The sequence below is a fragment of the Myzus persicae genome, unplaced genomic scaffold, assembly GCF_001856785.1.
Source record: "Myzus persicae strain clone G006 unplaced genomic scaffold, MPER_G0061.0, whole genome shotgun sequence".
In the NCBI taxonomy this organism is placed as follows: Eukaryota; Metazoa; Arthropoda; class Insecta; order Hemiptera; family Aphididae; genus Myzus; species Myzus persicae.
This window is the reverse complement of record NW_019104266.1, coordinates 574,023-592,600: the sequence shown is the minus strand read 5'-3', so window position 1 is coordinate 592,600 and position 18,578 is coordinate 574,023. Positions and strand designations below refer to the sequence as shown.

At 31.1% G+C, this 18,578-nt stretch overlaps 1 protein-coding gene across 2 annotated transcripts in view; it reads right to left on the bottom strand.

Annotated features, from left to right (window-relative positions):
• Positions 1-304: 304 nt before the first annotated feature.
• The window catches only part of LOC111040686 (transient receptor potential cation channel subfamily V member 5), a 45,365-nt gene continuing 27,091 nt past the window's right edge, over positions 305-18,578 (bottom strand). Inside the window, exons 10-17 of one of the 2 annotated variants that reach the window (XM_022324691.1) lie at positions 16,310-16,778; positions 13,429-13,608; positions 10,654-10,805; positions 10,137-10,246; positions 8,865-9,046; positions 6,352-6,468; positions 2,816-2,941; positions 305-640 (exon numbers count right to left, since the gene is read on the bottom strand). In XM_022324691.1, the coding sequence (XP_022180383.1) occupies positions 482-640; positions 2,816-2,941; positions 6,352-6,468; positions 8,865-9,046; positions 10,137-10,246; positions 10,654-10,805; positions 13,429-13,608; positions 16,310-16,778 (1,495 nt within the window). In that variant the 3' untranslated portion in view covers positions 305-481. Of the gene's footprint in view, positions 641-2,766; positions 2,942-6,351; positions 6,469-8,864; positions 9,047-10,136; positions 10,247-10,653; positions 10,806-13,428; positions 13,609-16,309; positions 16,779-18,578 lie in introns of those variants that run through there. The other variant, XM_022324690.1, reaches the window with a different exon arrangement.

Sequence of the window (18,578 nt, the reverse complement as noted above, 5' to 3'; positions counted from 1 at the left end):
ATAAGTTTTAGTGTGTACTCTGTTAAGTTACAAATTATTAAACTATAAAAAAATTGAAAATTTAAACAAATTAGTTAAAGTAAAATTCATCAGTTTTTATATTTAAGAATAGACAATTAAAACATTTGCCAGAGAATATTGAAATTTTCCCTTTTTGTTTGTCATTTTTCTTAGGTGTTTAGGACAACATTTTTACTGTAATCTGTTTGTACATGTTTGATTAAATTAATATTTTTCTTTTTCATTACGTTTAGGATTTATATTGTTGGTTTTTATGTTTTTCTTTTTCATATATTTTTTTTTCTTATTATAGCTAACAAAACATCTTTGCTGAAAGTATCTTAATTATATATACATTATGAATATAATTTATGTATTTTATACAGCTATACATAATATATATATAATTATATGTAAATCTATATATAATTATTTATTCTGTACATACTTCTTATTGACTTAAATTATTATTATACAAATATTATTTATTTGCTTTTAAATTAATTGTCCCATTGTTTGCATTTTTTCCGCACGAAGACGATAGTTTGCTGCTCAGGTCTCTTGCGCGCATTCTTTCAACATAGCGATTGTGAATGCGTTTCATTTCCAATATCTCTTTCATTTGCTCCTTGTCTTCATCCTACATACATTAAATGTTTTAAAAAATAAAATTAATACCTTAAAATATTGCCTGTAAGAAAAAAAATACTAAATACCGGCCTATTCGACCTATTACTAATAAGATACTACTACTCTACTATTAGTACTATATCCATTTTAGAATCTCCTGTGAACCATATATTGTAGTAATCTATGTGTTGGTGCGGACAACTGAAAAATCCAATTGCTGTATATTTATTATATTGTTTATGTAATTGTGTTTATACTCTTTACTGTGTTTTGTACTGTAATTTTATTATTATTATTATTATTATTATTATTATTATTATTATTATTATTATTATTTTTTTTTTTTTGTTTGTTTTATTTTTCGATCTCGTGACTGTAACAATACAGTTGAAAATATTTAATAATTTTCATCATTTTTATTTATTTTGTATTTTTTTATACATATATAGCTTGTCATACATTTGTTTAATATTATAAACAAATGTTTGATATTCAACTAAATTGTTGTGTATAATGTGCGTGTACTACCTATACACACATCATTATGCACATTCTAATGGCATCAGAGATTATACTATGCAACCTTCTCGTATCCTACTAAATTGTGCACAAAGATAAGTTGATCAAGAAATATACCTATTACCTACTAATATGAATGTGTATAAGGTATACATAAGTGGTAAAATTTCAATTGATTGTCATTTTTAAATTTTTCATTAGAAGAATGTTTGGGGTCTCTGATGCCAATTATAACCCAAAATATTTTTTCCTACTTCCTCATCTATTTGCATTTAGGTTTGTTTTAATGTTTGTGTTAACTTACTTACCTGGTAAAGGCTATATTCTGGATTGAGAAATTCAATAAAAATACTCAATTTGGACAGTTGACATATACAATACTGAATGCGTCAATGAACCCATTACACAACTGATTACCTATTCTTAAAATGGGTTAATACTGTGTACACCATACAGTTGTCAATTTGTAGGATCAATATAATTTGGTTTTGTTCACATTATTATCCACACATACACACAACATACACTAATGTCTTGTTATATCAACTTGACATAATTTTTTTATAGTTGCTTATGTTTTAAAATTATGATACATTTTATAGTTTTTAGACAACAGAGTATTGTATTTATGAATGGTTGGTTCAGCCACTCTTTGTAAGCTGAAAGTTTTTGTTTAAAATGTGAACAAGTTCATTATTTTCTGTATTAACTTGTTACATCCAAATTCATAATTAAATAATTAATAAACTTACAAGTTTATTTTTATTTGATAAAATAGGAACCTTTATAATATAATAAATCAGATTTTTGTTGACATAATCAGTCTATATAAAAAGTAAGAGCTGGCTTAAACCCCTCTTTTAGTAGTTTTAAACTAATATCACTAATAGTTAATAAATAATAACTATAATGTCTTGAATCGGTCAAATTAATTTATTATTGTATACATCCCGCAGGTGTCAATCTGTCAGAGGAAAACGATAAAGAATAACTAACTAGGTACTAAAAATATCGTTGGATGTAGAAGTGTAATGCAATTAAATCTATCACTATTTTGGTTGATCAAATGGTTGATTAAATATTTACTTTTATGTTTTTATATTCTTATTAGAACAAAATAAATGTATTTATTAATAATTCATTTAAAGAAAAAAATAACTTAAGGTAAATTTCAAATTCATAAAAAATATTTTTAGAAGTTACTGTAAATACCTGATTACTATTAACATTCATATTTCAATAACAATAGGTAGTACATAAAACATTTAAATTACAATTAAAAATAATGAAGTTATTATTTATGTTTTAGATTTGAAAATAAATATTTTATTCATGCTACCAGTGAAATGTAGCTGTCAGAAATAATTATTACCATATAGGTACAGGTTACCTAACAAACAACAAATGCATAGGTACACCAGTTTATTTTTTCTAGATGGACTAATTTTCGAAATAAGACAAAATACATTTCCAAACTCGTCAGCTCGGTTTTGACGCTATTTTTTTGTTTTCGGGGGGGGGGGGGCTTTGGAATTATATCAGGGGACAAACCCTCGTAATCGATTGCCACCTATGTATGATGCATATGGAATACTTATACCGGTGTATAGGTACTAGACAAGGTACCTACAATTAACGCGTTTTAATTTTAGGGGAATAACCTTACCGTCTGATTGAGTCGCAACACCAACGCCCTCCGACCATCTGACATCGGTTGCGAGTAGTACATGAGCTTTTTGAGCCTCTGTGACGGGCTGACACCTCTCTCTACCACCAGTACGATCCGAGCCCACTGAAAATATCGCGATAACGCAACATTAAAATATTGCAATCAATATTCTATGTTGATCCTTGATTATTATACAATAGGTAAACATCAACATTACTGTTATGCAGTGTGTTACCTTTTACCTACCTATACCTATGTATGCTTATAATATTTTAAAAATAGTACATTAAATCGGTGTTAATGGAAGGTGTTTTGTTCATCATACACAAACAATTACCGAAGCAGCCGCGTTGAAAAATTAAAAATGCTTTACCTATTGTAAGTATTTTATTTTCATTTCATGTAAATCCCTATTTTTTCCCCTATCATTTCGAAAAGTACTGAGAATTTTTAATTTCGACTTCCCAAAAGCGTCAGTTGGATTTACAGTCCAACCATAAAAGATATTGAAGTTGGCACTAAGCATTTTATAATCTATAAAGTATACATCTTGTGTGACGTGTGTATAGTATATAGGTAATATATACTATACATCTTGTGTGACGTGTGTATAGTATATAGGTAATATATACATGTACAAGAAAAAATCATACATCATTCAACCATTGTAAAATCAATACATTCGTTGCCCCGATCAGAATCTAAAATACAAACGAAAAAAATAAATTTCTAGTCTTAACCAATATCAAAGTGACAAGAAATGTTCAATTTTACATGGATTTGAATAGTAAAAAAATAAATGATGTTAATTTCAATTCACTAATATAATGTTATTGTAGTGGAAGTTAGAAAAAAATTAAAGCTGTCTTAATTAGTGTTTGCTATAACGGAATTAATTAAAATAATAACTAACAATCAGGAAGAGACACGTTCTGGATAAAATGACCTTTTGTAGATAAAATCAGTTTCAATGTTCAGCAAAAAATTCTACTAATTAATAGGTCGACGTTTTTCTTTTCTCCGAATTAACTTGACAAATATTTGAGAACATGTCTTTAAAAAATTTAAAAGATATATATATATATATAGGTACATCGAAGCAAATAAAAAGATACTCTTTTACACGATATTTCGACTTAAGAACGATTAATGATTATTTTCTGTTAACGAAGTAGGACTTAGCCACGTAGGTAATGTGTAGAGGGGTCCATGCGGTCTGATTTAAAAATGAATAGGTAGACAAATAAATGGAAATAATGAAAATGACAATGGAAGGTGAATTAGATTTTGAACTAAAAATGTCCGGCATGGGGCACTATGCGGTATAGGTATTAGGTATAATAGGTATAACTAAGTTTGAATTGTATGCATATTTGATCTGGGCTCAACCCTACAACTAACGCGATCGCGAAAAGTTTACGCGGACGAGAACAGACGTGCTTGACAGCTGCTAACGTAAATACTATATAATAATATACCGTATCACGTGTAACTCAACACGTAAATGCTTGTGCTACATGGTGTTATGGTAACCTATATATTATTATACCACGGTAATGCACAGCAATTTAATCTGCACGTACGTCTTTTCGCGATGCTGTTCAGCCTGTTGTTCGCGACTTTAAAACGATTATAATAATATAGAGTTGGAAGACTTTATACATTTTGTAAGTCGTCAGTCGTAAGTGACTTCGAAAGAGAATAGGTACTTCATAATATAATATAGGTGATGGGAACATATTATTGTTATGCTTTAGTCTATTGTTATTACAATTGCATAACTTTACTATATTAATTATTTGCTTGTTTAAAATAATATTACATTATATTATAGGTAATCGTAGCGATATTCGGTGAAATGAATCATCATCGACGTTTCGACAAATCGTCAAATCCGCGAGTTTCATACCATGTCCATATTATAGTCTATAATACGTACCTACTAATTACTATTAATTATTATATATATGTGACTTAAATGCATAAATAAATTACTATAATTATAATTATTTTTTTAATAAATAATATCAATTATTTGCGGTGGTGGTGGTGGTGGTGGTGTCGCGGTAGTGGTAGTGAATCTGAAATCATGATCTGGGTATTGCTTTTTACCAGACATTAATGATAACCACTAAATTTTATTAATATCGTAACTATTCGTACCTTTAGGCTATAGTTATCATCATAAATCTCCAAACACAATGTTTAGTTGGTCATATACTTATATGTTAATGTTATAAATACAAATATCTACACCTATTTTACAACAATCACCAGTAAATAATATGGATTTCATAGTTCACTGGAGACTGGACAAACACAAAAATACATTATTACTTATTAACCGAGAATAACTTACATTTTTTAACTGAAAAATTAATTATGACAATGATATTGACATTAAAAAATGTTTATTATTTCAATATTATTTTTATACTTAGATTCACAACAACTTCGCCTGAACTAGGTACCTAAAAGTGATTATTTCCGAGGGTGGGCGGGTAGGTATACTAGTTGATAATATATTATATTGTATATAGCTGCATTGGCGAAGTTGGGTATAAATGTATAACTAAAGTTCGTCGTAATATTCGTTGACCGATTGATATTTTTCTTTTGCAAATTCGATTTAACATAATAATTATATTCTTCTCGGTGTATAGGTAACATGTATACAATGTACACATAACAATAATATAAAATAAACTATAATGCTTACTCATCGTAATATACCTAGTCGATATCTTGATTAAACAACAGTCAATTTCAACTGGCTTTGATTTAGAAACTTTCCCAACGGACAACAGTCATTAACGTTCCCTGAAAGTTTTCGTGTACATAACCGAAAATAATATACTTTGTAGGAAGTCGTACGAATCGAGTGCGGTGTAATTTGGCAGACTACCGTTATCTCGAAAACGTCTTATTTTATACATTTTAAAAATCAACTGCCACCTCCTATCACGTTATGTAGGTACCTGTATTAAATACGGTATACCTATACAGGTTACCTGACATGAAGTTACAAAGCTGTATACGGATAGGTGCAAATATGGCAATACATTTTATGGGAAGCAAGATATTCAGAACAACCGATTCTACCTACACCACTCATCAATCCTTATTTTTTAGACATACTGTAACCTCTCAATAATAAAAAAAATTAAGCGTTTTAGGACCCTTTGGAAGTTTCAATAAATAAAAAATACTTATGCTGATGAATATAAAAAGTTTTAACCGTTTTAGAATCTGAGTTTAGCGATGAATGTATTGATTTTATACAATAATGTATGTGTGTGTTTTTTTTGTGTGTCTGTCATCACCTTTTGGGACATGAAAAGTGCTTCGATGTTCTTCGACAGCATGCTAGGAAAGTGAATCTAGTTGGTACCTACTTGGTGGAGGGGAAGGGGGTCAAAAGTAAAAAAATCCCAATATTTTTCAAAATTGGCATACATATTTATACTATACTTATACATAATTGTAAAAATTTATATCAATATTTAGGTACATATTATATACATCCAACTCACTTGTCTCTGCCATTCGTTTCTGGTCTCGGCGATCTTTTGATAAGTGTTCCCCATCATGGCGATTAACATGTTCACCAGCAATATGGCCACGATCACCATGAAAACTATAAAGCAAAACTACGTTTCACGCGGCAAACGTAGTGTGTAGAAAAGAGTTAAAAAACACACGCACACACATTCACATACACACACACTGCACCCTTACACACACCCACGCACACATCAAAAATATATGTGTTGCACTGCAATAATAATACAGGGTGATTCACTGAACTTGATAGTCATTTCATCTATTTTCTACGTAAATGTTAGTGTTTTTAAAACAAATAAAAATGTTTTTATACATGGTTTGAACTACTTTGAAGTATTATTATTATAACAGTACATTTTTAAAGACGTTTTATTCATATTTTTTTTTTTACATTTTAGGCAAGCTTTTAATTTAATAATATCGATACCTAGCAGAATAGCTTACTAAATATTTCATGTTCATTACTATATTATAAGATATTATTAATTGTGTTTCACTAATAACCATTTAATATTGTAATAAATGAGCTTTATAAAATTACCAGAGTACCATGAAAAAGCCTAATACAGTAGTCTACTAATACATTTCTTATTAATTAAAAAATAAAAACTATTTATCTAATGTCCAATATTAGTAGGTAACAGGTAAGTAACTACCTCAAAAAGTACATCTAAGTTTTTGGCCTCTGGTTATGAAATCAAAAATATAGGTTATTATTAATAAAATAAAAATCCTGAGACCTCACCGCATAACCACATGTAGTGTGAAAATTGAAAAGGAGTAAAAATTAAAAATAAATAATTATAGATTTTTATAAATATGAATAATACATTTTTGTTTTTAACGAGATTTTAACACGAGTTTTATTATATCTCGACAATTATTATGAATATACAATAACCCAATGGTAAATTGTACTTAAAAGTTCAAACTATGAATTATGGTCTTATTGAATAAAAAAAAAGTTGGTTTAGAAAACGGATGTATAGTGAAGAAAAAATATTTAATGGATCACCCTGTATGTATAATGTGTGAAACACAAGTCAGTCGTTTTACGTGTACGCGGTGTCACGTGCTCGTATAATCACGGAAAATAAAAATGCATACATAATATATATATTTCCGCATAACAACACTCATTTTTTATTGTTATGCGCTAGACTGTATTATATGCTGTTTGTGTGTGTGCGTGCGTGCGTGCGTGCTTACATATTATTATAATATTATGTGTTGCGATCCTCGTTGCTTATACATGCACACCGCGGTGGCGTCGAAAAGTAATTTTTCTTCTTCTGGTGTTGTCTTTTTTTGTTCGAATCACGTCTGTATTATATGATTAATATATAAAGGGGAGTAAAATATAATATAGCATGGGGCATACGACTTCCCCGAAAGGAGACGGATAAAAAAAATGTCCACTCTACTACTACTACTACACACACACACACACACACACACACACACACACACACACACACACACACACACACACACACACACACACACACACACGAGGTTAGGTGAAGTTAGGTTAGGTGTATCGAATTTGGTAATAATAAACCGTTGGGTACCTAATTGTGGTGTATCGAAATAGTATTAAAATAGTGTACTCATTTCCGTTGCTATTTCACTGTTTTGTTATATAAATAATAATTATATATACTTGCAATTTGCAGCCATAGTGTACAGAGTGCACATTCATAAGTCGTAACAAAAAAAAAATCTAGATATTTATGAATGTTGCATATTACTATATTCTGAGTTCTGATCTACACATCGCCGATCAAATTTGAAGGTACTTTAAAGGTACGGGGAACGATGAGATTACTGTACACACCGTGGTCATGGGGTATTCACGGCGGTAACAAACTATAGTAACTATACGATCATCATCATTCGACATTTATCACAATATCACTAAGACTATGTATACTGTATATTATGAAAAAAGATTTTTTTAATATCATAAATTCATTAATAGGTACAACGACCAACTCAAATCAATTCAAGATCCGTAGGTTTGTAACATTTTAAGATATTGCTCTTATCTTTTGCATTATTAATTGTTGGTGAAAAAACTTTAAAGTTTTGAATTTTAGACGAAAATCTCTATTTTCAATTTTTTGGTTTATTAATCTGAAAGTTACACAGGATAAGAGGTATTATGGGTTTGATTAAACTAAATTGATCACACAAGTGCGCAGTAATCATAAATCGTAATAATGCTATTTATAATTGCAACTCAAAATCACAAAACGGACATTTTTTTCCTTCAAATCTGGAGAATTTATTTGGACATTAACTCAGGCGTGTAAATTAATCACCGATGGAGATAGCATCGTGTAACTTTTCGGAAGGAAAAATTGAACGAATCACTTAATAATGTAGGTTAATACACGTGCGCTCATAATATTGTTATAGTACCTGTTGTTAAACACGCTAGGAGGGATCGAGAAAAAAATGCCAAAACTGCGTAACGTACCTTTGCGACCAACGTGTGACTAGTCTTGTCGAACGCCGTGTAGTAATCTGTGAACGTGTTGACGGACATAAGGAACATCGCCATGATGGACTCGGTCGGCGTGGGCATCGGGTTCAGCACGGAATCGTCAATGCCCTCTGGTGTCAGCGGGTTGTCGTAAGATAGGAAAATCACGTAATAAGCTGCGGAATCAAACGTTTTTGTATATACAGCCACACTATAATACACATAGCAAGCCTTCGATTTCCGGTCCCAGCGATTGGATGCATTCCGTTTGCGCACATATTCCCGAAACGTGACTCATTCGCGCACTCATGTTTTTTTTATAAAAAGGACCGTTTGCGTGGGCTTAACCGTTTTCCGCCAGAGTGACCCTCGACCGTTATCATCATGACCGAAAAAAATGTATTTATTATTTTGAGACCCTAAACTTAAGCCCACCAAATTGTGATGGTTACGAATTTACGATATACGCGCCTTGCCCTCACCTCATCTCTTATAGTCACTAACTCATATCAAGATCAATGGTTTAGCGTTTGGTTAGGTGAATATAAATTGTTAATTGTTCTAATATGTGTTGTATTAAACATAATTGCAGTTAAAACGATCGATTCTATCCAGATTTATATTTTATGATACATACATATCGAATATAAGGGTAGTATTACCTACAATCCACATAATGTTTTATTCGAGTTTCCTGTAATCCCGATTTTCGGATTAAAATATAAATATATGATAATATAAGTGTGTGGTTGATTACAGCTATGTTGATTTTTATCCGATCTATTGGATGTATTGGATAAGGGGTGGGAGTGCGAAGACGCTATGGCTAGGATATAACCTACTCAGGCACATACTTTTCAAATTATATGAAAATATGTGAAATGTCACCGAAACAGGTGCATAGCCAGAAATCTCTAAGTTGTGGGTAATTTATGAAAATAACAGCCGTAATGGACAAAATAAAATATACTACCATTAATAGTACCTAGTTGTCAATACTATAATTTATGTTTTAAAAATATATTTTAATTAAATAATGTCTATTTTACAATACGATTTAATTGTCACCATTTTATTATATCTAATATAAATGTGAGAAATAAACACAGTCATAGAGGTGTGGGAGGGTGCCACAACACCCTCTCCTCACACTGCGCTACTGTGGTCGAAACACTTACAAATTATAATAACGATAACCCGCCGCCGCGTCATCGTATAGAGATGTACCTACTTACGCATATATTTTAATAATGATAATATTCTCACCTTGCGAGAACCCCATCACGAACACCATGTAAATGGAAACGAATCTCAGCAAGTCTCCCATCACCATCCTGTAGATCATCACCACGAACGGTCCGACGGTTTTGAAACCCCTGGCAGCGAGAAATATACGTTAAACGTACAGCACTCACTTATTAATAGTTATTAGACACTGAAGTATTGTATATCGATCACCATTAGTATGATTATAAATTATGCGCTTTGGTTGGTGCGAATACGTGTCATGTGTGTGTTTATTTGATACTTGTTACACCTTAAATATAGTCAGGAAACGGATTTGTACGCCAGCAATGATGTGATCTGGAGAGAGTTTAGGAAGTAGAGGGTAAATAATATAGTTTAGTAAAATATTTAAATTAAACTCGATTATTAAATACGTAAATATGGGGTTTTCCAAGCCTGATGTAGTAAAAACAGCTTAATAGTACTTGAAAAAAAAAATATTTCTATTTGCATATAAATCCGCTCCCTTCCTATGACATAATACATGGCTTTGTACCTGCAGAAGAACAAAAAGTACGGACAAGTGGTCAACATGATGATTACGGCTATTATGTCTTCGGCTTTGTCATAGCACGTCAGTCTCAGTGGTGGTATGGTCATCATGAGCAGGCACGAGAACAGAAACATCACTCTTGCCGGTGCTATGGCCTGTGTGGATGCACCAATTTATGATAAAAAGTATTTTCAATATTATTTTTTTTTTTTTGAATATCAAAAGTAAAATCATGTAAAAACATTATCAAACTTTGTGACTTAACTTATTAAAAAATTAACTTAGGTAAAGGGTAGGCGTAATTCAATTTTTCATCAAGACTATGTTAACTTAATGTTTATTGTTATTTATTTCTAATCAACATTAAATTATTTTCCCTCAAACAAAATGATTTGTTTAGTATACCTACACATATGTATTATACTATTTTATTATTTTAATAATTGAATACTAAATAATAGTATGTAATACTATTTACTATTTAGGTATTTAATATAATATAATATGTGTTTTACAAATCGATGAGGATGAGACAATTAGATGTTTTATGTCAACTAGTTAAGTTGAATTTTTTGAAAATATTAACTCCACAGAGGTAAATAAGTTACTTAATAATATTATACGAAAATAATATTGTTAAGTAAAGTTTTTCTCAAAGGAACTTAAGTTAACTGTCGAAAGTTCGTAATTGTTTTTCACTTCAACAATTTTGTTAAACCCCTATAGTAAAACAAAAATAATATTGAAAGTAAGCAAATTATTTTTATTACTATAGATATTAACAGAAGGATTGTGTATTGTACTATTGACGATGACTTTGTTGGTTACTTATATAGTTATATGTAATGTTAATATTTATAGGTTATTGCTTAATGGGAAAACGTCAATAATTTTTTTTTCAAATACATATTGACAACGAGTTTGTATACATGCGTATTACGAAGGTTCATAAACTGTATTTTTGTAATGATATGGATACCAAACATTTATTTGAAACAAATAATAATAAATCTTATCCACTAAAATCTTGTAGTCAGGGTAATTTATGGAAAAATGTCTTTAAACTTATTACGTATAACTTTTGAAGTGTATAACAACCATACTGGAATAACATTTTAATCAGTTTCGATCGATTTCACAGTTTTGCATACTGTTATTGTTCTCTTGACGCCGCCGTGGCACCACGCGAATATGTATATAGCAATATAACAACAGTTTTAGGTATAATATAGGCAGGTAGTCTCGTGACAAAACCCCCGTAATATCAGGTCAAGGGAATGTACTTATTATGCTAAACGAGTTAACACGATCTTATAATTTTTTTTTATTTATTTAAAAACCCTCGACACTGAGTGGTTTTTAAATCCATTAATCGCCTTCGTTTTATTTTAGCACTGTGATTTTATTATCTTTAAATCGCTTTCTCAACTGCAGCCGGCTCCATTCAAATTTAGCGCTTTAACAATACTCAATTTACTAGTTATTTATTATTGTTAGTTGTCTTTAAAAGGTTTAAATTAAGTATTATTTACGATAATCGAACATTAGTACATGGCTCCACCGTTTGAGTTTCTACGATTGCCTATATTAAAATTTAAAAGTATAATTTTTTCTAGTCATAAAATTAACAATTCCTGATAAACAATTAAGAGAATAAAAATTATAATAACCTTAAATTATACGATAAGTATAAAATTATTTATAAACAATGAGAATAGTTTTAAGTTATCAAATATCTTATAGTTTATACTCGTTGTCTCATTGTGCGGTTAGATGCGATAAAAATATCAAAAAACACAAAATTATTTTGTCAGTAAAAAGTTAAGTTTAAATATCGCCATTAATATTGTTTTAAAATGAATCATTCCTAGAAAACCTAATTGAATCACCAATCACGTTTTATTTTTGAACTAGATTTCAGGGAATTGGATATAGTGCGCTTGCTGTATTTCGGCTTAAGTATAACTTCGGACTCGTTTTAAGGGAAATTCTGGTCGAGTGTAATTTACTCGACTTTCACGGACCTGGATATGCAATCCACCCCAGGTGGTTTGAATACGTTACACTAGTGGCTTATTGTGCGTTTTGTGTAAGGAAAAAAAGTTGAAAGTTGAAAGTTGCGTATAAGCTGTTTAGTTGCAACATCACCCAACATATGTGTGGTTTTTTTTGGGGGGGGGGGGGAGTGCTTAAACCCCCTAATAATCTGCCAAGTTCTCTCAAATCAAGTAAGTATTAAGTAAGTGTACATTTTTTTTAAATAAATTTAAATAAATGCCATTGAAAAAAAATAACTTTAATTTTTTTTATGTAATAGGTATATTATTTTCAATAAATATTTTGGTAATATAAACACGGATGATAAAAATTGATATTTTTTTCATAGCAATTAATGTGGTGAGAGAATAATGTAACTAGACATTAAATTATTTAACCACATTTATGTGTGTCTGTCTACAGCTGTGTATTTTACTCCTTTTAGATATATAATAGGTTTATAGATATTAAATATAAATATTAAATCATACATAATTTATGTAAATAAATTTAGATTTATGTATCACAGTTTTGAAATTAAATCATTGAGGACTTGCCCTCGTCAAAAACTTGAGTTTTTTGATTTTTCCTATGATTATCACTTATCAGTTAACACGGGTAAGTAGGATGATCCTTGAAATTTTGGTGCAATATTAAACAGTGGATATTCAAATTCAACTAATGTAGTTATTAAGCATTAACACAATTATAGGTATATTACATAATATTATGATTACTGACCAGGTTTTCAATGAACATCTGGGAGCCCAAAAATCCAGCTTCTCTGACTGCGGCCAGTAGATAGAGGAAGGCTCCCACAAACATTCCCACTTCCGACCCCATTCTGATTAGATCATCAGTCGAATGCACTGCCATTAATCTGCACACCTTTTGTCTCTTGTTCCACCAAAATTTTCTCGACTGTTGACATTATTAATATAAGTTCACACACGTTTACAGTTTATAATTGAAAAATGTATTTCTGTAAAATAGTACTATATTATATATAGTACACGAAAGAAACATTCAAGTGATTCGAAATGAGTTATATGAATTTGATGTACCTATTATTGTTTGACCCACTGACTTTAAATTGTTGATTATCGTCTGTCAATGACGAAATAATACATATCAATAATCGAATGAATTATAAATCACTATCATAACGTTTGAACGTAAAAATTTGAAAATAATACACTGCATCTGTAGTAAAAATATTTACGAAAATAATATCATGTAGTACAAATTTGATAAAAAAATTGTATAACACCAACAATTTATCGAGAAAAAACTTATCAAATTATGCTTCGTGAGTTATTCGTTTGTGTTTTGTCAAGTATGTCACACATAAATATTTTGAAAATGATTATAAAGCTATATTTTCTTTACCACATAGTTTTCAAATATTAATCTAATGTTACATTAAAAGGTAAAAATCGGACTACCAAAAATCACACTGGAGAGTAAAATACTAAATTAATAATTTTTAAACCTTAAGCTAAAATTAAAAGTATATACTTACAATTCATCATGTTTTTCATTAATTTTTTAACTTAATAACTTAATGTACATTAAATTTACATTTAGTTAACAAGGTCTTAGTAAACATTTTTATTGAAGTTAACATAATTTATTTCATACAATCCAGTCTCAACGATTCGAATTTTCAGGAACTAATTCAAATAAATCTGTTTTTTGTATACCTATATCTTAAGTTCAATACAAAAGTACAACATTGGATTTTATCTCACACGAGTTACAAGCTTTTCTACATTTTTTATTGTTGTTTTAATATGTTATGATAAAAAATAAATAGTACTAGCAATATAATGTCAACTGCAGCTAAATCGTTGTACAACTGAAATTACTTTTTTTTCTAAACAACAGTAAGAATAAAAATGTTAAAAGGGATAAATATAAAAATATTGATACAGCTTGATAGTTGCATACTAGGTATCTTACTCATTTGCATTTCAAGAGTTTAAACGTGATACACTGCTATTGCAATAATAATAATATTTTTGACTTTTCTATGGCATGAATGTCTGCACTTACAATTTATACACATGTACTATTTTTTTATAATTTTTTCACCATTCATATGGTCCGGGCATAGTGACTTAATTTAAACGGGAAAAACAGGTTAAACATATCCTACAATCATTCAACCGTCACTGCAGTGCAGTGTTCTGATAATATAGTTATAAATAGGGTTATTATTACAAAAAATCGATAAATTACACATTGCTCATTGCATTTTTAATCAAAGCATATTTAACCTCGGCAATGTAGTTTTAAGATACCTAGTCAATTTTACATTGTTCAAAGCGGTGCATGCTAATAACTAATTGAGTCTCATTCAGTCATACATCTGCTGAAACTTTTACCGATAAAAGACATCTATTTATTTAATTTTAAACATCTAAAAATATAAAATATTACAGTTTTTTATCAAATTGATCAAATATTTTAAAATTAACATAAAAAGAAACAATCATTTTTATCTATACCTGTAATCACAGTCTTAAGTTTGTGAAAATGGGAAGAAAATTGTTTTTCTCACAAAGTTTTACGGGACTCAGTTGGTATCATAACATGGACTCAATTAGTATTGTATTTTAAATTGTATGGGACTCAATTAGTAGGTATATAAAAATAAACTCTATCCTCAATTCGTTGTAAAAGAATTTATTTGGACTCAGTTTGAATGCAGCAGCACCTTAAAGGAGGCAGGTGGGTACTCGTATTTCCTAGTTTCTAGTAATTAGCATAACATAAATTGAAATAATTATGCAATAACTTCACATGCATGTAATGTTAATGTATCATTATTTTCATTATTTTGTATGACATTTATCTCCGAAAATTCAACCTCAAATTAATTAAATACTGTATAATAGTAATATAATTAATTTTTTATATTCTGAGAATTTTTCAGTTAAATAGATAGTTAATTGATAAAATCATATATATATAGTATTCAGACTGTAAATCTTTTATAAATAAATATTATAGGTTTAGCTGGTAAATTAGTATTTACTATAGATCATTTTTACATTAGTGATTAATAATAAAAAGAAGATACTTTTTAGTATACATACTTTTGTATCCTTCTAGAGAACTTAAAATATCAGAATCATTACCTGTAACCGTATCTGCACGACATACGGTACTAGCATACAATATACAGTACCTAATCGTTTTTAACCTTTCATTTTTATACGCTGCGAAGACCTAAAATTAAAAATCCAGTACTCTATAAGTTTGAACAATGATAACATTATGGAAGCCAGATGTTTCAGAAAAATCTATACATACCTATCTATATTATATTGATGATGACTTTTCACGAAAATTTGAAATCTGTATATTATTTTAACCCCATAAACGTTTGTACAATTTCTTCGTTTAATTTATGGAGGGAGAAATGTCCCCTACACCGGTAGGAGGGGCTGGATATTTGTATCGTCAAAACGTGCATATATTTTGCCCTACCTACCCGCATATATTATTCTATGCATTCCTGCGCGCCAAGCGACGTGATCATGACTTATCGCAATGTGTATTATTATCATTATTATTATTATTATTATTATTGTACGGTGTCGCGCGTGCCGCCTACTTTGTTGTAGTTGTACGTGTAGTTGGTCTTGAACGTATGGTTGGCGGGATTCCACGTGCTCCTGTGTTTGCCCCTGTCCGAACCGGAACTCTTACCGTGCAAGCTTACGGTACCACTTCCACCACCACCTCCAGCACCGTCCTCGTAGATCAGTGGCGTACGGATGATACCGGTACCGTTGTTGGTTGTGGCGTTGTCATTGACCGTCGCCATCTCCGTGGTTACCACCGGCGTTTCGAATTCGGTCGGACCGCCACCGCCGATCATCATTTCGTCGTACATGACGTTGTCGGGCAACATCGACTCGTTGTCCATGAAGTCAAACGGCGTGGTGGCCACCGTGGTCGACGTCGAAGTGTAGTTGATTAATGGCGGCTTAAGACCAGTGGGTGGCGGCCCGGGACGCAAAACGAAGCACACCATGGATATGGAAAAGTAAAACGCGAACAAGATGAACTGCCTATAGAACCTAAACGAAAATATCAATTTTAGTTCACACTTGTCAGTCACTCTCGACAATCATTTTCAATGCGTAATATATTATTATTTCTCATAATTTGTTCGACAAACAGTTCACATTTTTTAAAATATAACTAAAATTAACAATTTTAATTTATTATAATATAATATTTTAAATATTGATGCGCAACGATTGGAAATTTAATACAAAATTCATCAGAAGTTGTTTCAAGTGGAGTTTAAAAAAAGCTTACTATAAGCCACATTGATCTATAATGAGTGTTTGAAATCGAAATTTTACAATATTCAACTATACAAATATATTTGGTTTTTTGTAGTAATTCACAATATATTAATAAATAATATAGAAACTTGAAATATTCAATTAGTTATTGTTTAAATTTAAATTTTCCATTTACCAACAACAAGTCGTTCAAAATATTTAGATTCCTAACTCAAAAAACGATCTATTAAGAGATAACTAAACCTAAAACAGTGTGCGCAGAGTAAACGAAACAAAGACCCTGCTGTGAATTTGGATTTAACAATCATTTCGGACGCGCGCCCCGCGGTCTTCTAATCAGTATTCGGGTTAGGTCATGCAAATTTAGTTAAACCGTTAAAATACAATTTGTCTCGTAATATCACTTCGGCTATTCGAACGCGCAGCACGCAAACTTAAATATCATTATATATGTGCGCATCTTCATCGCAAGTCTCACCTTGAGTAGACGACTACGGGTAGGTAATTCACACTGCATTTTACGTCAATCCCAAGATATTTTTATTACAAATTAATGGGCTACAGATAAATATATACGCTAAATGCACTACATTTATCCACGTGTACATGTGTAATTCATAGTAAGTAGTGTAATATGTATATTTACAAGACACCTCGTATCTTGCCGGAACGCATTGCAGTCGGCATTCGAAATCCCCATGTAGCCACTGTAAATTGGGGTGTGTGTGTGTGTGTGTGTGTGTGTGTGTGTGTGTGTGTGGGAGGGGACAGTGTGTGAACAACATGGTCCCGGGGCTATATCGCTGAGAAACGTTAATTATTTATATTTCACATGGTTTTTTTGTTATCTTATTATTTTCATTGATTTATATGGCTCACGGGACCCGTCTGTCTGTCGCACCGACGACACGCGATCGAAAAGAACAACACGAAGACGTGCACTAGTGCGCACATTATGTATTATGTATACTCACATACAACGTACCTATATATATATAAATACTACAGCGGGTCCAACATTTTTTCTCAGAAGAAGAAGCGGTTTAAAACGTAGCTTTTTTCAATGATATATAATATGACCGACGATAGCGGCTATGTATGGTTCGGAGATGATGATGTCCGAGCATAAATGGGTATTATATTATTGATTGCGCACGAGAGGTTTGCATTCGGGCGACCATTATTTACACGATATCCTCCCGCCTATACGCAGACCGGCAAAATATCTTCTTCGGCTTTACATTTGAATGAGCAGCTGTAATGTAAACGTTTGTACCGAATGTTATTCGATCCGCATGGCGGATACGTACGCCCGCGCACGGACAAATGCGAATTCGAATAATAATTCGAAAGTTATTCGCGATCGACCGTGTCGGCGCAAACCGCACGTATTCCACAACGATGGTCCGTGGGTGCGTATAAATACGGCGCACATTACGCGTATACTTGACTGTACCACGTTTGGTATAATCGTACCAAACGACCGCGTACGAGCAATCTGCTCTGCGTCTGCATAAAATAAGCGTGTACCGCGGTTTGGAGCAACGCGTATATTATATTATATGA